The 25,127-nt window shown below is 42.9% G+C and overlaps 2 protein-coding genes across 4 annotated transcripts in view; one reads left to right on the top strand and one right to left on the bottom strand.

The window, feature by feature from the left end:
- RAB30 (RAB30, member RAS oncogene family) overlaps positions 1-10,517 on the top strand; it is a 55,011-nt gene extending 44,494 nt beyond the window's left edge. For all 3 annotated transcript variants that reach the window (XM_082043544.1, XM_082043545.1, XM_082043546.1), the window contains exon 5: positions 1,973-10,517. In XM_082043544.1, the coding sequence (XP_081899670.1) occupies positions 1,973-2,223 (251 nt within the window). In that variant the 3' untranslated portion in view covers positions 2,224-10,517. The remainder of the gene's footprint in view (positions 1-1,972) is intronic.
- A 4,972-nt stretch (positions 10,518-15,489) lies between these two features.
- On the bottom strand, positions 15,490-25,119 carry DDIAS (DNA damage induced apoptosis suppressor). Its single transcript, XM_082070146.1, has 6 exons — positions 24,922-25,119; positions 24,198-24,339; positions 22,504-22,632; positions 21,358-21,519; positions 20,062-20,179; positions 15,490-18,303 (listed from the first exon to the last, which is right to left on the bottom strand). Exons 3-6 carry the CDS (start codon positions 22,614-22,616, stop codon positions 15,742-15,744), a joined length of 2,955 nt encoding a protein of 984 aa, XP_081926272.1. The 5' UTR covers positions 22,617-22,632; positions 24,198-24,339; positions 24,922-25,119; the 3' UTR covers positions 15,490-15,741.
- Between the last annotated feature and the right edge of the window lie 8 nt (positions 25,120-25,127).

Genomic DNA, 25,127 nt, shown 5'->3' with positions numbered 1-25,127 from the left:
TTCTTATGAGGAGAGACTGATAGAGCTGGGTCTGTTCAGCCTGGAGAAGAGAAACTGAGAGGAGATCTCATCAATGTTTATGAATATCTCAAGGGTGGGTGTTAAGAGGATGGACCAGACTCCTTTCAGTGGTTCCCAATGATAGGATGAGGGGAAATGGGCACAGACTGAAGCACAGGAGGTTTCAGCTGAATATGAGGAGAAACTTCTTCACTTTGAGGTGCGAGAGCCCTGGAACAGGCTGCCCAGAGAGGCTGTGGAGTCTCCTCTGGAGACATTCAAACCCACCTGGACACATTCCTGTGTGATCTGCTCTGGTGAACCTGCTTTAGCAGGTTCATTGGACTGGATGATCACCAGGAGCCCCTTCCAACCCCAACCATCCTATGATTCTACGATTCTGTACCCCATAGCCATGGGACAACCACAATCTTGTCTCAGGTGGGTCAGGATCTGGGAAGCAGGTCAGGACATGATGACTGTGTGGATGGTAGCATTCATAGGTGGTGCAGACCTGGAAAACTGGATACTTTTGCATGGATTTTAGGGACACTAAAAATAAACAACTGAATGTTATGTTAATCTGCAGAGCTTCAACTCAAGCTGAAGCAGACTTCAGGCCCTCTGTCTGCTACAAGCAAGGAGAAGTGTATTTTGCCTGCCTGTGCTTCTCCATGCTCTGCTTCCAGCATCTGATACTCAGGACTTGGCTTTTAAAGGCCCGAGAACATATAAAGAACAATGGAAAAACAATTTGGGGAAAGCCCCAATGCTGCAGCGTTGACATCACCTTTAATAGTTTTCTGTTTAAAAGAAAAATGTCTAGATGATTGTAAAATGTGGTTAAGGTGTCTTTAAAAGAAATCTTTTGAGTTTTACATGCCGCAGTGATATTGCAAGTGAGCTGTGGGATTTACAGATATTCCATTCAAGAAACCCTGCTCATGGAGTATAAGGAGTATGGCATGTGAATGTTAGGTGAATTGTCAGCATCTACAGCACGAAATATAAGTAACAGTCATAACACACGCTTTGAAGATGGTGACACCCATAAACCACTTGTGCTGAGTGACAATCTGGTTAGAAAGTTAACTTCAGTGTATGCAGCAGGTCCAAGAAACTGTTTTGTCAGGAAAGAAAGGAGATCTCTCGTGAGAGAAGGGCGATGAGACACGGCTTGCCAGTGGAAGCGCAGTCTTCTCCTCCCACTAATTCTCACAAAATTGCTGGTGGAAATGAGCCCAGGAGATGTTCCCTCCCGATCCTGCTGAGTCCATGAACACAGGCCCTTGTTATCACAGGTCCTGGTCCATTATCTTTGTTATAAGATTAATCTATGGCAAAAGCATAATGTTTGAAGTGAAGTGGCCAGTAATAAGGTATAATCATATCAGACGCTTGCTTGAGGCTTTAATCAACCCTTTGCCAAGCTGAGGTCTCTGAAGGCAGAGGCTGGTTTCGCTCCCCACTTTGCTCTGCAGGTGCCCCCCAAGCCCATCCATCTTCAGCCTCAACAGCCAAATCCTTCACCGGAATATTTAAATAGGAAAACAGCCTTCCATGCCAGGCTTCTTTTGAAGCTTGTAATGACATGAGAAATATCACATTTAGTGTCTCACATGCTGTAATTGACATTTTAAGTGCTCCTCAGAGCAAGAACAGGAGAATTTTGAGTAGATATTAAAAATGGAAATCCTTTAATGTTGGTTGATGGCAGCAAACAGATGCACTGGTGCTAAATTGAAGCTGACTTGGATGTTCACAGGGCATGTTCCATTAAATGAGCTGATATTAAATGAACTGGGTCACATGTATCCGTTATTTGGAAGGGAGAGAAAGCACTACGAGTTTTACATCAAACCCACATTCCATACATAAATAAACCACCAAACTCTTTATCTCTCATCAACCTCTGTTTCTCTCGTTTTGGAAGTCAAATTAATTTTCCTTCTAAAATCTTTTATCAATGCAGGTAATAAGATTGATTTAGCTGATAAGAGGGAAGTCTCCCAGCAAAGAGCTGCAGAGTTCTCCGAGGCGCAGGACATGTACTATCTGGAAACCTCAGCAAAAGAATCGGATAATGTGGAAAAACTCTTCCTGGACTTGGCCTGCAGGTTGATCAGCGAGGCACGGCAGAACACCCTTGTGAACAATGTCTCATCCCCCTTACCAGGAGAGGGGAAAAGCATCAGCTACTTGACTTGCTGTAATTTTAATTAAAGAGCTGGCATGTGAACTACCCCTTCCGCCATGGGCCAAGAGGAATATCTTTTTTTTTTTAATGGGATTTATCTCCTTGAAGGGAATTCCTGCCACCTTGACCCATCTGACTCACCCCGAGTCAGGTTGCAGACCTGGAAGCATGGCAGGCTGATGGCTCCGGCTGCGTTGCAACGTAGCAGAATATAACATGGTTTAAATGTCACTTTTCTTGCAGTCTCTGGAGCGGGTTAGAAGGAGAGTTGCCCAAGCGCTTCATGTAATGCAGAACATGAGCTATTGCGTTTTCTTCAGTGGGAGACTAGAGCAGCCTCTCTTGAAGAAGATACTAAAGAGATCAGAATCTCTCTTACAGAGCAATGTGTTTGATCCTTTTTAAAACTAAACAAGGAAGAACAATGATGAACACTGATCCTGGACTACACTGGCAATCTTCTGGGCTGCCAGAGGGTGAGCTCCTAAGACATGTGTATAGTGTCTGCCCACGCGTCTCCATGGAGGACTCTGGTGTTTGAAATAGTATTATGTTTCTCATCTACAGGCACTTTCATGAACATGGAATTAAAAAAAAAGTTACATATATCAATGTTTTCAAGATTTAAGACGACATGGATACAGCTCAGTTGCTCCTTTTGGTGCTAGCAGTTCAGCAGATATTCCATAGACCAAACGTAGTCTTACTACATTATTGTCCTCTGAATGTGTAACTTGGACTGGTTAGGGAAAAAAGCACTAATAAGCACTGTTCATTAAAAAAAAACATTAAAAAAAATCTCGTTACCTCTTTTTCTGGGCCTGAACAGAGTGGGTAAAGGACTGTGCTGCTTTGATATCCAATGTAGGATGAAAAGACTTTCCAGAGATAAATAAAAAAAATTAACTCTCCCTCCTCTAATTAGTCATGTCCTAATGTAAAAAGAATTACCCTTGGGAAACGTGATTGGTTGAGTTGGAAAAAGCGTGCTAGACATGACCAAGATCTTGTGCGCATACGGATTGTGCGTAAGGGTTCAAAGAGAGCACGGTTTGAAGTGGCAGTTCTGCAATGTCTCCAGCTTAAAAATAAAGCTTGTAGATACAGCTCTTGTTGAAAGGCAGGTGTACAATTTTGTAGAGGAATGGGTTGGGTTTTTTTTATGCTAAGTGGAAATAGTGATGGGTTGCAAGTGGGTGTCATTCTGTGTCTGACCGGTCCAGCGCTCACCTGGTGGAACTGCTCTCCAGGATGCTCTTAAAGGTATTTTCTTGGCTTCTAGTCTCTCTGCTAGAGCAGCTTTCAGGTTCAGGGCTGTAAAGTCATTATATTTACTTGATGCTTTGTACTCTTAATCCCAGACTCCAGTGTATGTGTAACTGTTTAGGCAATTTCTACAAAACCCGTGAAGTGGAAGCACTGTGGAGTTTGCGATGTTACTACACCTCTAGTGCCATATGCGAATGATGCATTGCAAATTTACAGGTTGATGTTAAAACAAATTTGGAAGGTGGTGAATGCACACATGAAAAAATGATTTTTAGAAGTTTGAGTTCAGTTTAGCTAATCTGGGTATATCTCTCCTGGCAATTACATGGCTGCGATATGCTGTAATTTTGAGTTAATCAATTTAATACTATTTGGCGTTCGTTGAAGATTATAACAGCGCTTTTGTATTGACATAAAAAGCTGCCAGTAAGTACTTTTTGAAAAGAGTAACAATAAAAAAAAAAAAGGCATTTTAAAATGCTTTTGCACATTTTCCTGAAAAGACTTCTTTGGGCTGTATCATGTTGTGCCTTTGATCTGTAATGAGGAGCTGACTCTGTGTGTCAGAGAGAGGGAATCGCTGTGTCATATCGTCACTTTTAATATTTTCTTGCTGTTTTTTTAGGTAACTTTCTTCTTTTATGACTAGTGGTAAAATGAAGGTGTAGAAGTTGTGGTACAAGGCTTGTTTGTCATTTAGGTAACACTTAGCAAAGTGCGGCTGTGTGAGATTTTGGGTACGCATCATCTGCGTTGGCCTCTACTGTTCTTTTTCAGTCTCTGCTTATGGTGTAATCCAGAGGATGGAGAAATCTATGGGACTTCTGGCTTCTGCTGTGCCATGTGGCGCAGCCTGTGCTGAAGGGCCCTGTCTGTCTTGAGAGCTCCCCAAATTGCCAAATGCGGCCTCGTCTGAGGTTGTGGAGACCACCCAACTCTGAGACAGCTGGTTCTGCACAGCTTTTAGGTAGGTTCTTGCTTAGAGCGAGACTCGGTGTGTGACATGTAAGGGAACACTTGAGTTTAAAAATGAATAATTACATATATTTAATTTGTGAAAGCTCTTACTCTTCAGATGCTGCATTTGTCAGGATATAATTGATAACAAATAGGGCAGGGCTGGTTGGATCGAGTTAGTTGAGGAGGAAGGAGACTGTGCACTGAAATGTCTGTGGGTTCCTCAGCCTTGATTTCCAAAAGCATCAAAGCTGGGCAGGTACTTTACATTCCTGCTGAGTACCACTATAAATGCAATTTAAAGTGCTCCTTGCTTCACTTCTGGAGGTTGAACTCTAACACATTATCACGACTGAGCAAGCAGAACTGTTCAAATAGCAGACACTAATAACTATTTTCTTGGATGTTCACTGTGAGTTTTCTAGCAGTCTTAGTCTCTTTTTCCAGTGTTTTACTAACCTGTAGGTGATGATTTTGGAGACTAGCTGCCTACTAGCAACCTCCACGTGGTGGTTCTTTTTATTGCTAGCAAATCTTCTCCATGTAAGGACTCCATGTCCAGACAGGGATGTGCACTTGCAGAAGAGTGGAGCGTTGCAGTTGGGCTGACGTTACAGTGAAGTATCTGACTTCTCCAGGGACAAATCTGAACCAATTCCTTTTGAGTTTTATTCTGGGTAGACTTAAAGTTGAAAGGGAATAATGGTGGAATGGTCATAAGCCAAAGCTATAGTTTGAAACTTGCCTCTTTTTCTGCAGTTAACACATGACCTGTTGGAGGAGTTATTGCAGGAGTATTTTTGTACACCTTAATGTATTTCTCTAGTGTGTACAACCCACCTTTCCTTGTAGCATTGAGGGCTGATCTTCTCTTCTGCAGTCTGGTCTACTGCTGAAGGCTTCCCAACCAAAAAAGAGCTTTATCAGCTGCTAATGACAATTTAGTGGTGTGGCACAGTGATGAAAGTCTTGAAAAATAAAAAGAGATTTAAAAAAATACAAATCCCAGTTATCTGACAATCATCTATGGCCAACATCTCACTGGATGAGTGGATTTTTGAGAGAACTGTCAGTAGAAGCTTTCTGATGCTTGCTGGGTTGAGTGTCCAAAAGCCATGCGGAATTGATATAATGGGGCCAAATTTGACTGGAAACGTTCTCTATCATCAAGAAAACAAGGCATTGCATTTAATGTGGTTGCTAGATTTTGATGTGTTTTCGGGGTGATATACTCACACCCATGGAGTAATCTTATTTCTGGGTGAATGTTAATTTTATAGTAGCCCCATAATTAAACTAATAGCTCCAAGCTGAAGCCAATGTTAGATGGTCAACCAATGTTTGCTTTATTTAGCAAACCTTTTTAGAAAGATTAGTAAAATGATCTGCTGAAAACGGGATGGTTTTAATTCTCTTTTCCAGTTCAGCCACTGATTCAATCAAGCTGATCATGGGTAAATCACCAACTGTTCTGTGCTTCAGATCGCTGCCTGTGAAGCACTCACTAGTATTTTGCATTGGGTATTTACACTGCAAGTTTGCTGGGACAAGACATGACTCCCTCCCGTTCCTATTTATATTGCCCATGAGAGAGCAAGCACTAGGGAAAAAAACACTGGTCAGGTCAAAGTTACGATGGAAAAAGTGAAATTACAAACTTTAAGGAAGGGGACACTGGGTGCCTCTTCCTACCTTTAACGTTAAAGTCACCTACAGGTGAGCTGTTTGAGCATGCAGTCAAATACGTGTTTGTGCTGCATGCGAAATGGCTTTGTGATCATTATTTAATGAAAACCGCACATGACAAATTGTCAGGCGAGATACTTTGTTCTTTGCTGTAGAACACACGAAACGGCCTGTAAAATCTGTCAGCCTGCTGGTGCTGTTTGTCTTTTTGGAAATAGCTATATTGGTAGCAGTTGGCTCCTGCTAGTCTAGGTTTACTAGTTAATGGCTATTGATTTCCTTCAACATCAATAATAACAGCAGCAGACTGAGGCTGACAGAGGAGACAGTGATTTGAAAAGAGGGAACGTCGAAATCAGTGATGCAGGAGCACGGTGGGTGCACACACATGGGACAACAGGCTTTCCCGAGCTTTTCCTGACAGGGGATGCAATTAGTTATAGTCAAACCCACTGGGTTTTGCCTTATTCGTTATCCCTAAGGACTGCTGTTTGTTCAGCTGCTTTTCCATGTGTCTTCTCTTTTCAGATGAAGAGCTGTCCAGAAATCAGGCTGAGATGTTGAGCTGGCATGATTTCTGTAGTCAGGGACGGAATTAAGTTGGAAAAAAGGTGAAATTCTCCAGCTGTTGAAATAGGCTGAGTAAATGTGCAGGATACACTGCCCTTTGGGGACCTGTGGTGCCGTCATGGTTGGATATGGCTGGAGACACTGTCACAGAAACCCTCTGCTGGCTGTGGGGCAGACTGAGGGCTGTAGCCCTTTGTGCAAGGGGAAGTGTGGCTGTGTGGAGCAGAAAATGCCAAGTAATCCCATCCCCTTTAAAAAAAAAGGCATCAACGACTTAGATTTTGATTGCTCTGGATTTTAATAAGGAATGCTTTCAATATGAGTCGCATCCGAAATTCTTCTGCATTCTGTTGCTTTCAGTATCAAAGTCCCCAATATCTGTATAAGCATTGCATCTACCAATAAAGACCTTTTTGAGCTTATTCAGCTAGAAAAAGTCTTTCCAGAGGACACTTTGTGAATTCCTACTGAGCAAGTATGGAAATTCTTTGAAATGTTGATGTACACAAGGGCTCATCAGAAGACCCACTGGAGCCAAAACAAATACTCTAATCAATTCTAGAAGCGAAAGGCCTGTGAAAGATGTTATATCTAAATGGCTTTTTACTTAGTTTTTTTGTAAACTTTGCTTATCTGAAAGAATTTGGCTCCTGAAGCCAACCTTTCTTTCCTTGTGTCAGGGCTGTCCTCTTGTTGTTGTGGGTACTAATTGCTCTAGTTACTGTTCACAAACAGCAAAGGATCATTGGTTTGAAGGACAGTCTTGTTTTCTGATGACAATGCATGATGGGGAGACACTTGCTTTCCTACAAGCGTCTAGTGCATCCTAAGCACAGCAGCCTCAGCTGGAACGGATCACGTCTTTGAAATGTGATCATCCACTTGAGCTGTAGTTAAATGTACCATAAAGGTTACAAAGCTCTCATCTGCCTCAGCTCAGGATTTATCTTGGCTAGGAAAACAAACAACAGGGTAATCATGCTGACCATGATGCAAATCTCCCAAAGTAGCCATAGCATTGCTCTGCCTTACCTGGCTCATCAGCACCTCACTGAACTGCCCCAAAGCCTCCTTTGCTGTACTGTACTATATCTGGCTGAGATGGGTTGCGGGCTGTCATCACCCATGGTTGCCACCACAGCCTTTGCCATCATGTGAATGAGCCATAACTTAAACCAGAAGTAAAAAACTATGCCATGTGAGTTGAGAGTGGTTTTCATATTTTTTTTCCATATGGGGAACCACAGATCCAGAAAAAAAAAGCTCATTTCCAATGTTTGTGCCTCCAAATACAGTCAACTGGGTAACTGGGGAATGATCACCCAGATAGAGCAGATTCTGAGGTGGCAGTGAGTGTAATTTAGGCTGTAATTGTTGTCAGTGAAAAATGAGGCTGATTTTAAGAGTAGAGCTAGGGTTAACAACTCAGCTCATGTGTCTGGATAAACAGGAGCTGGCTGTACTGTACTCAGAGATTGTCTCTGTTTTCACATGAATGGGATCATATTTGTTCAACCAGTTATCCTTTTCCAGCAAGCTTAGAAGACAATTTTAGCTCTGAGTAATCCTACAATTAAACTCAAGAAGCAGATGCCACCTTTGCATTTGCAACTTTGCTTTTCCACTGCCACTTATCTTGGGTTAATGTTCCCAAGGACACGCACACTGGTGAGCACACCATGGTGGTGTCTTTGCCGAGCATCTTCTGGAGTCCAGCCCCTGTCCACAGGCATCTGATATGTCCAACACCTGTGTTGGTCACAGTTTGAGCTGTACATGGTTCCCTGGGGGAAGGGGATGTTAGAAGTACTCGTATGCTTTCATGGGCAGTCATCAAGGGCTCTTCAGAGCTTTTCAAAGCCTGATTCCTCCATTATCTTTTATCCATGAGTCTGTTCCTTCCCAATAGTGCTCATGTTTCAAGCACAGTGGAGGTCTCAGGCTGGAAATGGATCCTGTGGTTCATGCAATGAGGCCCAACTCCTGCTTTAGCTAGAAGGAAGAGCAACCCTGGCTCATCTTCTGTGCCACCTCGAGTTTCTTACAGTGAACATAAACCTAATTCGATTAAACCCATTCTCAGGCAGGGCATCCTGTGAGGATGCTTCCCTTCTTATAGGACCAATATGAGAGATTTAGGTGTCAAGAATGGGTGGTGTTTTGGTGCGAGTGAATCTCCGGTGGGCAGGTGGATGCTGTTTTCCATCCAGGGAGAAGCGTGGGCATGTGGAGGAGGAGAGTCGTTCTGAGCTGTCACTTGGGCCGTGGTGTGGGCATCTCCAAGAGTCTGGGTTGCACTGTTGGCACGAGCTTTAGTAAATGTAACAATCACAGTGTCCCCAGCAGCCAAACCTTTACAGAGGGGGAAGCGGAGGAGAGGGAAATGCTGTTTTGACATTTTAATGGAGTGAGAATAAAATGTTTGGTCTATGGCAGGGAGAGCTGCCGTGATTTTGGGCGCTGCTGTTGCCTCAGCTCTCGCAGACTGTAGGAAGAAGCCTTACCGCTGGCCTCCACATACAGTCAGCACCCAAAGGGGAAAAACAACTTAAGCCAGTGTTTCAGCGGAGAAAACCCCATCTAATGAGAGTATGGAGGAAGCCCAGTGCTTGTCACTGTGCTGGTTTGAAGTGACAAGTGTATCTCTGGATATTAGAGAAGCAGTTCAAAATGCACCATGGTTTTTAGCATAATAAGATGCACTGCAGATATGTCACATCCATTTCGCTCCCTACAGCTGTTTACAAAAGAAAAAGAAACAAAACCAACAGAAAATCCACAAACCCCGAGATGGGAGCAGCTGCAGTCACTCAGCTGTCAATCTGGGACAAGGCTCTTTCTGCTCCTCTTTTATTTCCACTTCGCTCTGTTCTGCTGCACATATTTGGCTGTTCTGTGAATTTGCAGATCATGAGGTTTTTTTAAATTTTATTTTAACTGCCTTTGATCTATACAGAAAGACTCACCCAGCTCTCATTTGAATTCATTAATGCTTTGAGTAGGCATTTTAATTTTATGTTTACTGGCTTGTTTCCCTTTGTAATGTTACCTAACTGACAAGTTTGTCGTGCTCTGCATTACCTTTAGGTTTTTGAGTCTAAAACGTTTCCTCTTTCCTGAATGCTGTGATCATTTTTGGAGATGTTGTAAAGGCATCTTCCTTTCCTCAGAAGAAAACCTGAGCTACTTGCAGCTTTGATTACTAGCAAATCCATACTGAAGCACGTAATGCTCTCTACAGCATGAACAAAGAACATTTTATACTATCAACTGTAGTTTGAATTGTAGTTTAAAAACCTGCTTAAGCACTAAAAGCAGCATTTTGTTTGCAGCATCCATGCCAGGGAAGTCACAGCATTAAAGGAATTTCCTGGGTTGCAGTTTTTCCCACAAAGCTCTGCTGTCTTTTCCCTAACAATTGTGAATTTAGCACAATGTACAGAATTTTAGCAAGAACCCCAATTCCTAAACACGTGGCCAGAAAGAGGAGGAGAGAATGCGTTTCTTGTGGATCAAGCACAACCATTTCAGTGAAGAAAATGCACTACAGCTGGTCAGACCATTGATCTCGAGTTGCTGGGGTGGTGCTGGCTCTGGGAAGGGTATAAGTGTTAGCAAATCGCCAAACTGTGAATCATTGACTGTCAGAAGCATTTGGCTTGTCTGCTTTTTTGTTAAGTTCCTGTTGTCAAGTGTGGTACAGAGCGGTTGAGAGAGGAATGTATTTTGGATGACCAGGATGATGAATGTATGATGCTTCATGATTATTTGTAATGTCCTTTTTATACTTAGAAATTGCTTACGTATGTATCTGTATGTAAATAAATGTTTAATCCTTTCCACTTGGTGTTTAAAGTGCTTGATTTCTTTGGGTTTTTTTTAAATTTAAACTGGAAATCAAAGTTGCCTTAAAAGTATGTATGAGACATTCACTTGGCGTGATTTAATATCAGACCAACAAATGAACGGCTACTGAGGATTTTCTGCTTGGGTTGAGCGGACCAACGCTCTCGCAGCATTGGGACCTCACAAGAAGAGCAGAAGTAGAGGTGCTATCTCTGAGAAAAACGTCTCTTTGCACTGGAGCAGAAGAAAAGTTTTATTCAAAAGGAAAGATGATAGTGAAGTTTGAAATGGCAGAGAGCTGCCGGCATTGGGCACTAGAGGGTGGTCTTTGGCATCTTCACTCACCATCATTGCAAACCTGTAGCTGGCTCAGCTCTTGTCCTAGCAAGATGCTATGTTTGTGTTGAATGAAGATGATGCTTGGATGCTTCAACTGTCTATTATTCTTTGTCCTAGTGCCCTTTTTTTTTTTAATGCTGGTTCTTCTTTTCAGCCTTCAACTTGCTCTTTTCATGCTCATAGAACTCCACTGGAGGTTCCCAGTTACCTGCCTTTCTAGGGGTTTAGAATCCCTTTGCACAAGATCTCCCATTTTAAGCCTTTAGTCTTTTGGTCAACACATACAATTTGTTCTCTGACTCATTCTGGGGATCAGGTTTCCTCCTCTGTGCTCTGCTCCATATCAAAGACGAGTTCTGCTAACACTTGCACTGAGAAATGAGCTGTGAAGCTTGAAGACACCATGTGTCTTTTATTGCCTCTTCCACTGACCTTGAAGCACCTTCCTTAGTAAATGTCTGACATGAGGACTGGACCATCTGCTCTGTGTTCCCTGGGAAGCTGTCAGTTTGAGTCAGTGATAAAACAGAGAGGTACTTGGAGAGGGAAAATGTCCCTGCCTGCTTCTAGGTAGGAACTGGACAAAAGGAGGGAAGAAAACATCCTTAAAGCTCAGACAGCTTGGGAATTGAGTATTTACTGAAGGACAGGAGGGCCAGGGTGTGGTGCCTGTGGGGGTGATGGCTGGAGAAGCCAAACTAAGCTTGGATATTAGGAAAAATTACTTCACAGAAAGGGTTGTCAGGCATTGGAACAGGCTGCCCAGGACAGTGGTGGAGTCACCATCCCTGGAGGGGTTTAAAGGATGCGTAGACGAGGTTCTTAGGGACATGGTTTAGTGCCAGTGTTGGGTTAAGAGTTGGACTCGAAGATCTTGAGGGTGTCTTCCAACCAAAATGCTTCTATGATTCTAAGGTAAGGGGCAGGTGAAGAGCGGCAGCTCCTCCTTGCAAGGAGTGTGGAACCGATGGGATGTGCAACCTTCTTGTTCAGCAGGTGCAGCAGCAAGGGCACAGCCTGTGCCAGGCTCTGCTGTGGCTGAAAGGATTGTAGGAGCCCAAAGGCTCCCTGCAAAAAGGGAACGAACTGCCCAGGGGAAGAAATGCACAACTGACAGACTACAGGAGCAAAAGCAAGGCAGCTTGCTGCCTCTCCTCCGTCTTCTCATGTACAACATCTTCCTACCAAGCACATGGGGGGCTCTGCCCAGGTGTCATCTTGCTGACAGTGGCCTGTCACACAACGATACATTTAGGTTTCACAAAGCACAGAAGATCTGACTGCCCTGCATTAATTTCAGTGGTATCGTACAGACAGTCCTATCCAATTTAAAACCTAGTCTTGATTTATGGATTTCTATGCATAGCAAATCAGCCACAAACCCAGTATGCCTTTTCAGGAGCTTTATTACCTTCAGAATTAAACATGCTGATCTTTATTCATTTTGTACAAGCTTATAATTATAATCACATCGGTGTGCACCAAAGCTATAACTTACCATAGTAGCTGGATGAATTCTCCACGTAATAAAATCACTCATGCTGGACAAAACACTTTATGTCAAGATGCTGACACGTATGTGATGTAGAAGTTCTGGCAGTGTTTCATTCCAGCCACATCAAGTCTCTGATCTATCACTTGGATCCGGTCTAACCCTCACGATAAAGTGGGTGTTTGCCCAGTTCATCACAAGGGAGTGCTTAAAGAGCCAGTGGTACTGTAGTCTCTTATTATGTGGGAGGCTGTAGTAGAAACAACTAGTTTCAAGCTTTATTTGTTTGAGCACTGATGTCCTAAAACTCTTTCAATATTGCCGTCCCTGTGCTCAGTGATTTGTGTATGAGTAACGCTCTTTTTCTCTTTATTTCTTCTAAGTAAACTCTAAATGCAGACTTACCGTTTCCAGATAGGTTACATTTCTTGCTCCTTCTCCACTTGCCCCTAACATAGTTTCATCCAGTAGGATTTTATTTGCAATATACTTTGGACAGGCATAGCACTGGTAAATGCGCACAGAAGCACAGCCTTGTTCACTTGGGCTCAGCCTAAAGCCCTGCACTAACCTGGACCAAGCCTGGTGCAGTGCTGGTGCTTCGATTTGCTGTCCGGTGCAGGGCTCAAGCTCAGCTGGGGAAGCCAGCAACAGCTTCTAAAGCCTGCACGGCTTTTTCTAGAACTGTCACGTCCCTTTGGCTGTGCCAAGAAGCCCCGCACAGACATCTGTGTATCCCCCACAGTGCAGCATTGCCATCTTCTGCCATGGCGGCTTGGGCTGGCATCACTGGCACAGCATGTAACAAGTGACTCCATGCACAGGTACGTTGCTTGATGTTACTTTGGTCCTCATGTTATGTCTAATTCTGCTTCCCCTATCACCCCTCTTTTTGCTACAACTGGATGTTGTTTTGTTTTGTTTTTTCCTTCTGTTTATGTCTAGGATCCAGGGCGTGCAGAGATCTGGGCTTGGACCTGCAAGAAGAAACCTCAAGTCTCTTGCTACCGACAGTTGCGGGACCCTTAAACACCAGGAAGAACTTCTGGGTTGTGCTTGAGTACCTTGCTGAGTAGAACAGCAAGCAGAAAAGATGGTTTGCTGGTTGAGGTCTTTTGGTGGGATCCAGAGCTGGGTTCCACACTCCCTTACTGTTGGGCAGGTCTTTGAACCTGTGCCTCAATGTCCTCAACTGTAAGTAAGTAGTGAAAACAAAACAAACAAAAAAAAAAACCCAAAACACTGGCTGCTATGGAAAAACTTGTTTGTAAAGTGAATTTACCTGTGCAGACTTGCTGTGTAGGCATGAAGAACTTTCCTTCGTTCAGCCTGCAGAACACCTGCAGACTCAGCACACCCGTGCCTTCGGTAGGAGAGGCTGTATCTCATTAATACCCTGCTCGGCTGAAAAATAAACGTGTTTCATTTAAAATGCTCTTCTCCCTCCCGTCCCTCAATGAGAAATGCATTTGATTAGAAGGTGCAGAACCAAGAAACTGGAAAGGCTTGCCTGTACATTCTCTAAGGGGGATCCATGCTACGAAGATGGTGAGGGATCTGGAGCACAAGTGTGATGGGAGCGGCTGAGGGACCTGGGGCTGTTCAGCCTGGAGAACAGGAGCTGAGGGGAGACCTTATCACTGTCTGCAACTGCCTGAAAGGAGGTTGTAGCATGGAGGGGGTTGGTCTCTTCTCCAAGTAATAAGTGACAAGACAAGAGGAAACGGCCTCAAGTTGCGCCAGGGGAGGTTTAGATTGGATATTAGGAAAAAAATTCTTCATGGAAAGGGTTGAACAGGCTGCACAGGAAGTAGCGGAGTCACCTGGAGGTATTAAAAGACACATAGATGTGTTTCTTAGGGACATGGTTTAGTGAGTGTCAGGTTAATGGTTGGACTTTATGATCTTGAGGGTCTTTTCCAACCAGATCATTATATGATTCTATGCTAAAAATAGTGGATAAAGGTCAAAGTGGTGAGACAGTAACTGCCCTCATACTTCCCTGAGCATCCTGGTAGTAATGAGCAGGTACAGATTTATTTTATAGAAGAGATATGAAGGCACACAAAGATTACAGCTCACATTCCAAAGGTCTATTTTTTCTTTTCATCCATCCCAAACACTGTTTCCACTGGCTGTCTTAGGCAGGTCCTGCCTTGACAGGCTGGTTTGTGTGCACACACACCCCCCAGTGAGGTACCTATGGTGAGACTCAGTGAACGTAAGGTTAGAGACACCTTTCAGAATCACACAAGAAGCCCTGCTAGTCCCAACAGTGTCTAACAACAGAAAGTAAAATACACAGGAACAAGACAAGCACAAAATGGTATATTCCTACAGTACTCTTCTTCCAACAACTCCTGCCTCTCAGGTTTCCTAAGGCGCAGGTGGCATCTTTATAACATGGAAGTGCTTCAGCTGTCAGTGTTGATACAGTTTGTTCCTTGCATGGAGACACAAAACCCTTCTGAACAAGTGGGACTGACTTTTTAGGAAGGACAGTTGTGACAGGACAAGGGGTGATGGTTTTAGACTAAAAGAGGGAAGATTCAGGCTGGACACGAGGAAGAATTTTTTTACAGTGAGGGTGGTGAAACCCTGTCCCAGGTTGCCCAGAGAGGTGGTGGATGAACCATCCCTGGAGACATCCCAGGCCAGGCTGGACGGGGCTCTGAGCAACCTGATCTGGGTGAAGATGTCCCTGCTCATGGCAGGGGTGGCACTGGATGAGCTTTGAAGGGCCCTTCCATCCCAAACTGTCCTGTGATTCTAAGAAATGTGGGGAAATGTTCCTCAAGGCCATTTAAAGGATCAGAGGAGGCTCCCTGGCCCTTATCTCAGGGATAAACAGCAGATGTTGGTTTATAGCAAAAGAGATTTTGCCTACAGGCAAACCAGGAGGTGCTACCAACCTCTCAGGATGGTGTTTTCCCCAACTCAGCTCTGTCCCAGGATCCCAAATGGGCTTAAATATGAGGCTCCCAGATGGTATATGAAATTCTTGGATGAAAACTTGGCCCTTCCCCATAGAAAATCACCACATAGGAATCTGGAGGGGACTCTGACTCCAGGGGCTCTTCTTGTGCCACTTCACCTACCTGTACTTGATAAAGTGACATCAATTAAATACTCAAACATTTACAAAAGTTTTTATTGCACATTCTCAAGTTAATTTACAATAAAATAAAGTAACTGCAAATTCTGTTTTTTTCTCATCTCTGTGGTACAAAACGCTGCAGATAAACACAACTCATCTTAGGAAGACATATGCTGGTAAGTACATAAAGAATTTAATTGTTTTTAAATAGCTCTTTTCTTCAACTGGCTCCTTCTCAAACATCTTAATAATAATTAAACAGAACATAGCACAGAAATATATTTCTTTTTAGCACTTTGGTTTATTGGAGAAAGGGCTCTGTGCTCGGAAGAACAACTCAGGCGACCAGCCCGTTACCCCTTCCAATATTCCCCGTGAAGAATTTGCACTTGAGAGGCAATTCTTGCCTTCTGAAGGGGAACAGGTTCCTAGGACGGTATCGTTTAAACACCAGGCCTCGGTGACACCTGCAGACACAGGAGCTGTTGATGCCCTGGCTGCCTTCCCAAGGTTTAATCTCTCATTTTTGGAGCAAACACCATTTTCACTGGTCTCTTTGCTTTCAGAAACAGGGTTCCCGCCAGTACGCCCACAGGGCGATGGCAAGTCAGCAGCCCAGCTACCTGTTTTTAAGGTTGAAGATGCAGCCGGCTTCAACCTTTTGTTTGCAGATGGAGGGATCCACTCCTCAGAGTTGGCCGGCAGTTGGCTGTAAAGGAACTGCTGTGAAACAGAGCTGTTACTTTCTTTGTTTTCCCTGTTACTTGGCCTTTCACGTTTCACTAACCTGCCACTAAGCTGCTGCAAGAGGGTGTTTTGAAAGGAAGACCTGGATCGCTTGCATTTGGAATGGATTTTAGTGGGATTTTTAGGGGTGAAGACAGTGACAAAAGAGCTTCTGTCCCCAACAGGCCACAGTTTGCAGAGGGGTTTTGTCATAGGAGTTGACTGTGAATAAGGAACAAAGTCTTGAGCGCTAACTGAACTGCATTCTGAATCGCAAAAGGAGTAAGTTACTGGTGTACTGTGCTTACAAAAAGCAGGAGGGGACCAATGTAGGGATGAGCTCCGTTTTGAACGGGTACAGGGAACACCTCCAGGATAAAGCACCGATTTGGGAGCTGTGACCTTTTCTGTCAAAGCATCTTCCTGTATTAAAGAATCACATGATTTATTTAAGAATTCTACAGGTTTTGCTACCTGTCTTGCACTTGGATCAAAGAGATCAGCAGAAGCATTGTAGCTGCCTTCAGGGAAGCTGTTGTTCCACAACATCTCTCTCCTATTCACACTTTCAAAGGTATTTTCTGACAAGTCTGTCAATGGTTTTAATTCTCTTTTACATATCCTTCTTGTATTGTTGGGAGCTGCTGGATCAGAGTCCCACACCCCTGTGAGTGTAAGATCTGTTCTTTGGTTTGGTGTAGAAAAAGAATTCTCTTTATTTTCACCACCAGCTGAACAACTGTCCTGTGCAGAGTGCACACAGACACCCGCCTTGCTCCTTTCTAAACAAGAGACTTCTCCATGTTCATCAGCACGCTGCAGACTAAGAAAAGACCAAGCTGACTTTGAAATGTCAATATTTGTTGCTTTGGGCTGCACAGACCTGCTCTCAGAAACCAAAGGCTCTGATGTAAGTCGCAAGGACTGTGACAGAACAGGTAGATGAGGGTTAGGTATAACACAAGTTGCTCCACATTCCTTGCCAGCTGAAGACAAAACACTACAGGAAGACTCATACTGTGACACCTCATCACTTGGAGGATTTGTTTTCGACCAAAGACAAGCAAACGATACGTTCTCCCAACTATCATTCCCTGCTGGTGGCAAGAACTCCCCTGAGACACTTGCTTCAGGCAAATCATCAGCTACTAGGGTCTGCCTGGGATATAATTTGTTAAGATTTACACCCAGTTTGCTGCTTTCACGAGGAACACATTTGCCTGCATCAAGGCTGGGTGAGGTTACAAGGCTCTTGCCATCTTCTATTCTGGCTAAAAATTCATTTAGGCTTTCTGAGAATGGGAGCTCATCCCAAAGCACAGAGTCTGTCTGAGACACTTCAGCTACATTTACGTGATTAGACACTGAGGCATCTCTCTTGTGAAAAAGGGAGTCATGGGATTTCTCTGGGTAAGAATAATCTCCACTATTAGTCTTTGTGTAAATGCTTTTTACCCCAAATTCCAAGGGATGTTGTAACAACCTGGAACTGTTTCCATGTGAACGCTCAGGTTTTGCAGAAGAGATTCTCTCTAATTTATCAGTTACAGAGATACTGTCAGGCCATCCAGGCTGTGAACTAAATTCATTACCCTCCTCTTTATTCCCTTCCTTCGCAGAAGAGCTGCAAAACTGCGAATCCCAAAGAGTTTGATTGTTGGGGCTTACACTGCACGGTTCTGCAGCGAGAGGCCTCCCCTCTTGTTCATGCTGTTCACTCACCAGCTTTCCCACTTCCAGAGTGGGAAAGTCTTCTGCTGTTACCCAAGCAACAGATGAAGTCAGGCTGAAGGATCGCTGCCAGGAACCTAAAAAACTTTCTCTGCCACTCGACTTCACAGAACAGGAGTTTCTGCTCAGGCTGGACAAGCTGCTGAGCTCACTGACAGGTTCATCTATTGGAGCCGAAGATGCATCAGGTAAGTACGAACTGTTATTACAGCTCCTGAATTTTGCCGACTGCAGGAGCCGATGGAAGTAGCTGATAACAGTAAAGCCAGCAACAGCAGTGTTTGGCAGGAAGATCTGGCAAGCTGTAAGGTTTTTCGCACTTCTATTAATTCTGGAACAGTTTTGCAAGATGCTGCTGGCAGCAGAACGCCCTCCATCTTCCCTTGCACAACCCTGGGGGGAAAAAATTAAAAAAAAAAAAAAGAAAAAAATCTTAGTGCAATGCTTTATTTTGTGACAGAAAACAAAATAATGCATGTCTCAAGTTAGGCTTAAATTTAGGTCTCACTTTTCATCAGGATCTGCGGGGAAGAGAATACAAAACAGTCTGTCACACAAAGCAGTACTCCCTGGGAAATAAGCACTGGCAAGGGCTATAAAGGGCATCACAGCGAGAGGTTCTTTGCTTGTTGCAATTACGCCGAGTTTTGGAGCTGGAAAAACGACTGAGAACTGTAAGAAAGGGCTTCACAGAAAACGCCTTCCTCCCTCTGGGGCACAAGGTGCTTCCGGGCTTCCTCCAGCACAGTTCTGTGCAAATGGCCAGCTGCCTAAGGCCAACGCTTTGCTTTTCTCTGCGAGGCACTGGGCAGTACTTGAAGCAAAGCACTCTGGTACCAGACACATGACTTGGCAGCCCAGCTATCAAAGCCAGCAGGATATTCTCTATGTGCTACCTCTGTGAAAGGGAAATAAGCCACAACCTTTAGCTTCTCAGATTTATTTGGAGCATGATGTTTCAAAGGAGCTTCAGCTGCAATTCGTTATAGAAGCTGCTTCTCTCTACACAGAAATTACAGGTGAGAAATTACACTAAAAGCAGAGGGAATTATCTAATGTTTTGAGAAGTGGCTAAATCATTTTTTGCCTCCCCTTAAGGTCTGGCAATGCCAGAGAAGCCAAAAAACAAATATAGCTGTCTTCAAATTGAGCAACCCACTTGCTCCCCAAGTCCATGCAGAGGTTGAGGCTGAAGGGTGTTAGTGAAGGACAATACCCTTCTAGGTAAGTCCTAAAGTATGTTATGCTGATTCTGAGTTTTATCTGGAAAGAGTGCAACTGTATGCACAGCTGAACATAACTACACAGACATGTCTACAGCCAAAGGCTGAACAAATTGTTTTCAAACATGTGTTCAGGAGCAGCAATAAGGCATTAAGAGCTAGAGAATGGTTCCGGTTAAGTAAAGTTTATCCATTAAGTCGTCCACCTTCCATTATTTAAGATTATTAAGATACTGTGCATTAAGAAAATCTCAGCTCAGATACCTCACGGTACCTGTGGGAGACAAAAAGCACCTGCCAGGTAGGATTTAGTTCAGAGACTTAATATGACTCACACAAGCACCACTCAAAGAGAACTTAGAAGACTGTTTCTATGGAAATATTGCTAAGAACTAATAGTTCGAAGTCTGTTAAACACATAAAACAGCCACAGATGCGCATGTTGAACAGCTGTACTTTATCAACATTTTGAAACGTGCTCTTAGATCCAGAAATACCGAAATGCTGCAAGGGGATGTGTTTTTCCTTACATGTCAGACAGCAGGAGGCTATGCAGCATGGCAGAGGCAGGGCAGCGCTTGAAAAGACGGTCTGTTTCTCGCTCGAACTGGACATGGTTTTTTAGAGACTCCAAGCTGCTACTGATATGCACAGGAGCTGGCACTGCTCAGGCTCTCGGAAAAGCAGCCCTGACAAGCTGTCAAGCTGACTGCTGCCATTCGAGATGACTTCTGGATGTGAGTCATTTAAAATAACACAGGAGGCTGGGAGAAGAGGAGCAGAATCCTTCCCATGTCCTAGCCCAAAATTATCTCAAATTCCCAAAACGTGTTGTAGATGATGTTTTGATAATTCAGTCCATGCCCCCAACTGGCTACAAGCTAATGAAAAAACTCATTATAAGAGAGTGATGTGGATTAAAAATTACCTTCAGTCCAAATATAAATCTTTTCCCAATGAAACAGGCTTCCACTGCTTGAACTAATGCTCCTGGAGATACTTCTGTGTTTGTTTCTCCTGACTGCTGATTGAAGTCTTGAATACACCTTGAGTAAAATCATACAGAAGCATTGCACCAACAGAGGAAGCCTTATATAACATTTTAGCCGTAGTACAGGTAGGACAAGCGCTATAGTAGTTTAACCTAAACATAGAATGAGAACACAAAGCCAAGAACCTATAAATTCAATTGTTTACTTCAACTTGTTCGTGGAATAGAAGTAAACAAAACAACCACTTCGAATAGGTTTAATATATATACAACTTTCAGGTGCTTGCTGTGCAGCTGTAATTTTTGTATCAATACAATGACTGTATAATGCTGCAAAAATGCTGCTACTGCTCACGCGTCCTTTCTGCCCGCACCTTTACAGCAACAGCAGCATCCGTACTAAAACATGCAAATAACTCTATATATAGTTTCCACAGCTGACAGTAGTACCACAGTCTGGTGTAGAATGTCTGTCATGAGAATGTTATTAACGCTGTTAATATAGGTTTTTAAAAGTGTTCATCTTTGACCCAGTGATAATGCAAGTCATTGGAAAATAACATAACAAAGAAAGAAGCAGTGAATGTTTCTGAATATTCCATCCTAAAAGTTTCACACATCAGAAAGTCTGAAGCTCATAATGTAGGTAATCAGGCTCTGAAGACTAACAGGCTGTCTTAGAAATCCCTCCTTGCTAAAGGAAAATCTCATCATATTGAATTGAAGTCACAAGGCGCCCACCTTAAAAAAAAAAAATCCAAATTGTTATTAAAAAATGAAAATATAAAGGCTCTATCTCTACCTTATTATTCTTGTAAATTATTGAGGAAAAAAAATATGCCTAAATCTCTGGAAAAGCCAACTTACTTAGTAATCTGACACTAGACAAAGGAAATTCAACCATCTCAAAGGAGGAAGGATGTAAGGAAGAAGCACAACCAACCAAACTGTGAAGCTCACTTAGCAGGCAGCATCCGCCTTCAACAGACAAATGCAGGATCTCTTAGGCAGGAGTACTCTATCACAAATTTTCAAGATTTCAGAAAGAAACCAAACTTCAGCATTTTCTGAAGGTGACAGGTACCAAGGAAATGCTGGAAGGGAGCACTTCAGCAGTTTCTTCCCACTCATCTCCCCACCAGCCAAGCTCACCTCATTTTTTATATTTTAGGTTGAAGAAAAAGCAGCAGCTATATAGTTAGAAAAAAACCCAACCCACCAGACATTCCTTACCTCTGCAGATTTTCTGCGGTGACCCCAAAGAACGGATCTAAGCAATTTCCAAACACGACAATGTCAAACAAATCATTGGTGTCAGCAATCTTTAGAGACAATCTATATCTGTAGCTTGCATCTTTAGCTTCACCTGTGCGGCCGCATTTTAGACACTTAAAACTGACAAGAGACAGTATAAGGATAAAAAAAGATTGAATATGTGAACTTCTGCTAATCACTGCTGAGGTAAGAACTTATCTGCAGCTGTAAGCATTACTACTACAATGTATCAAATACTCCATGACAAACCATAAGATTCTTTACTCCTTGAGGCACCAATCTTACCATAGGCTCAGCAAGGTGTCTATCATGACAGAATCCCTCTGGCAGCTTCTTATATTGATTTATTAAATGCTAGCCTGTTGTGAAGTTGGAGTGAAATGGTGCATTTTGAATGACCTGTTTGGGAGTAATTTTGAATTCCCTGCACCCACATTTTTTGCCTTTTGTTCTGCTTTGGGATTTTTCCTCCTGTAGCTTTAATATAATAGCCAGATTTTTAAAATCATCAGGAAACAACGCGGCTATCTTTTACTTCAGCGTTTGAAACAAAGATATTCTTGCTTTGCAAAGCCAGATCCTGCCATTTAGTGCTGATGCTCATTGATTTACTGTTTTTCTGTATATCGTAGATTCCACACAATAGTGGCATTAAAAAGGAAAGCTTGCACTTTTCTGGACACACATCTAAGTGTAAGAGTCACACCTACCTAATTCATTGCATATATAGAATGAGGAAAAAAAATACAGGATTTGATTTGGAGAACTTTTGAATCAATGCTTTCCAACTTAGGAGCAGCACTGAAGAACTAGACTGCAGGGGAAGCTCTTGGAAGCTGCTAATACACATCATTTATTCTCCTAAACTGTCCTTCGATATCGCATGGTGCTGAACACAATAGAACTCTCGATCCGTAACAACCTCTAAGTTGCTACTGGAATACAAAGAAATCTAAATAGTGATAAGAAACATAAATATCTGAAATCAGCACTTATTTCTACAGTGGCTGGATTTTCATGAATTTGTTTTAGCTTGTGTTCAGCTCACAGAGACTCTCAAGGTCTCTAACAGTTACAGTTAATAATCCCCAAAACAGGACATACCTCCTAGAATCCAGTATCAGCCGAGAAAAGCATTTTTGACAGGCAGGATAGATGAAGCAGGAGTTCTGGATGGAAATTACAGAGGCAGCCAAGAGTCCTCTCACACTATTCATGTGCTCACAGCATCACCTGAAACAGGTAAGTCAAAATGGTTCAAAGACTTCTCATTTAACGAGATGTTAATACCAACTGCTGTTAGTTGGGTTGCTTGAAATTCAGAATGAGGTCACAACATGGGGTTAAAAATGCAAATGCTCTACACCTGTAATTCCACAAACAACTTCAATACCAATGACTTTGAGAGGAGAAGATGCCCAGAAAAATGTCAAAAGGGCTTGCAGTTACCACTATATTCATGCCTTTTCAGCTGAAGAGAGAGCTCTAAACTATTCATCACTGGTTTCAACAAAGGTGACATAGAACTGACAAATAAATGCTGAACTAAGTACTTAATTATTTTTTTCCAGTATTACTTTCCTATAGAATTATTTTCCTTTTGTTATCAACATACTGTCCAAAATATCAATTTTTAGGAAACTCCCCCTCTATTTTAGAAAGCTAACTTTCCCTCTCAGCAGATACTAAGAACATGTAGGCAAAAATACTGCAAAATACCTCCAATCATAGAGTTCCAACTTAAATTACCAAAATGTTTTGTACAGCTGAATTATAGAAGGCCTCATAAATCCTTTTTTTGCAAAAGCACTTTTGTCACAGTAATGGGCAAATATACATCTCTTTTCAAAGTAAACTGCAGAATAGGAACCGAAGTTCACAGCTTCATCCAGTAACTCCCTCAGGGAGGCAGGTGGTCAAGGAGATAAAGGAGACTCAAGTACGGCTTTTACATTGTTAAAAGCCAATCAATACTCGACAATGATGTTTTGTTTGCATTTTGTCAGAAACTAGTTCAAGCCACAGGCTATCCGTTTGCCTATTCTCTGCATTCTGGTAGAAACAAGATCTGTAACATGAGTATTAGAAAAATGTGAGCGACTAAATTAATTATTCTGAGCAGTTTGGAGGCAAAAAGGAAAAAAAAACCAGATATCCAAATATTTCCTGTGGCAGAAAGACCAGCAAAGTAGACAGGAAAAGGTAAAAGCTTTACTAGAGGGACAATCAAAATGAAAAATCTCTTGTCAAAATATGTATTGACAGAGGCTTATCTGACCTAATATGTTAGATGGTGCATGCCTTCAATTATTGCCAAAATCGAACTATTTTGCTTTAGTTGAACTACACATTATCAGTAAATAGTGCAAGTAAAACATACTGATATACAGAAAAGAAGTAATAAAAGTACGTTTGATTTTGTTATTACTCAAGAAGGTGGACTTGGAGAAACCAGCAGCTACTTCATATTCCAAATGGCTTTCAACTCAGAACTATATAAATATACTATTACCTGCAGTTTTTAATGCAATAAAAAAATCCACACACCCCAGAAACACCGCAAATACTTCAAGTATTCCATTGGAGCATGGGAGATAAAGCATAGCATGAATGTTTTCACGCAGGTTCTGATAAGAGCTCTCTTTAGAGCAAACAGACTCAAGATCGACACCTCTATTTCTCTTTGGTAGAAATATAGTACTCACTATCTGGACACAAGCTAAAAAAAGGATGGTACGAACGCATCTGGTTTACTTTATTTTTCTAAATAAACCAAGCAAAGCGCCGGACCCACATACCCAGCGCGGGAATCACAGGGCGTTCCAGCTGCTCCCCACCAGCAGCCTCCAAGCAGCGGTGCCTTCCAACAGCCCTGAGGTCCCGCCGATGTTTCCATCGGTGCCTGGTGCCCTCTAGCGAGCCCGCCGCCCCAAACTCTCCCTGAGGAAGAAAAGAAAACACAAAACACTCAGGAAGAGTCGTTAACAGATCTCACACCACAATTTCCACCCCTGAACCAGCCGCCTCCGAGGCCGCGGGCTATATGGATATTATCTATAAGGATAATTGTACATTACTTAACATCATCTGAGAGGGCCATCCCCAACATTGCTTTTAACAATTGTGCTAGTTGCAAATTAAATATGTTATAATAGCAGTTAAATTACTCTTCCAGAAGTTGGATTTTGTAGTCACCGATGCTGAATATACCTGGGGGAACCGCCTGTAAATTCACTGATTTCTTGGTGGCATACTTGAATGTTATAGCTGAAAGAATTTTAAACAAGATATGTTTCATTTTGGTTTTGGAATTCTGTATTACTATATATTTCTAGGTCCTGAATAACAACAAAGATCTTTAGAATTTTAAGTAAAATAGAAATAAAACAGCATATCACAGAAGTTTAAAAATAAAGTAAATGGAAACAGACCCCACAGGGCTTCCCCCCACCCCCGTCACTCGGCCTGGGCGTTTTAAGCTTTGCTCAACACCCAGAAAATCCGAGGTATCACCGTTCTTACCGGTTTTGGCGCTCCGTGACTAAACAGCCTTCGTCTCCCGGCCCCAAGGGCCGCGCTGAAGCGCTGTCACCCGGGCAAGGGAACGGACAGCCGGCGGCGCCACCTCCCCTCGGTGCTCTCAGGCCCGCACAGAAGAGAAGCGCCGAGGGCCGGTTATCGCGGACGTACCCCCGGCTGCCCCGCTCCGGCTCTGAGGAGAAGCCGGA

The sequence above is a fragment of the Streptopelia decaocto genome (genome assembly GCF_964273445.1).
Source record: "Streptopelia decaocto genome assembly, chromosome: 1".
NCBI lineage: Eukaryota > Metazoa > Chordata > Aves > Columbiformes > Columbidae > Streptopelia > Streptopelia decaocto.
This window is presented reverse-complemented; position numbering and strand designations above follow the sequence as displayed.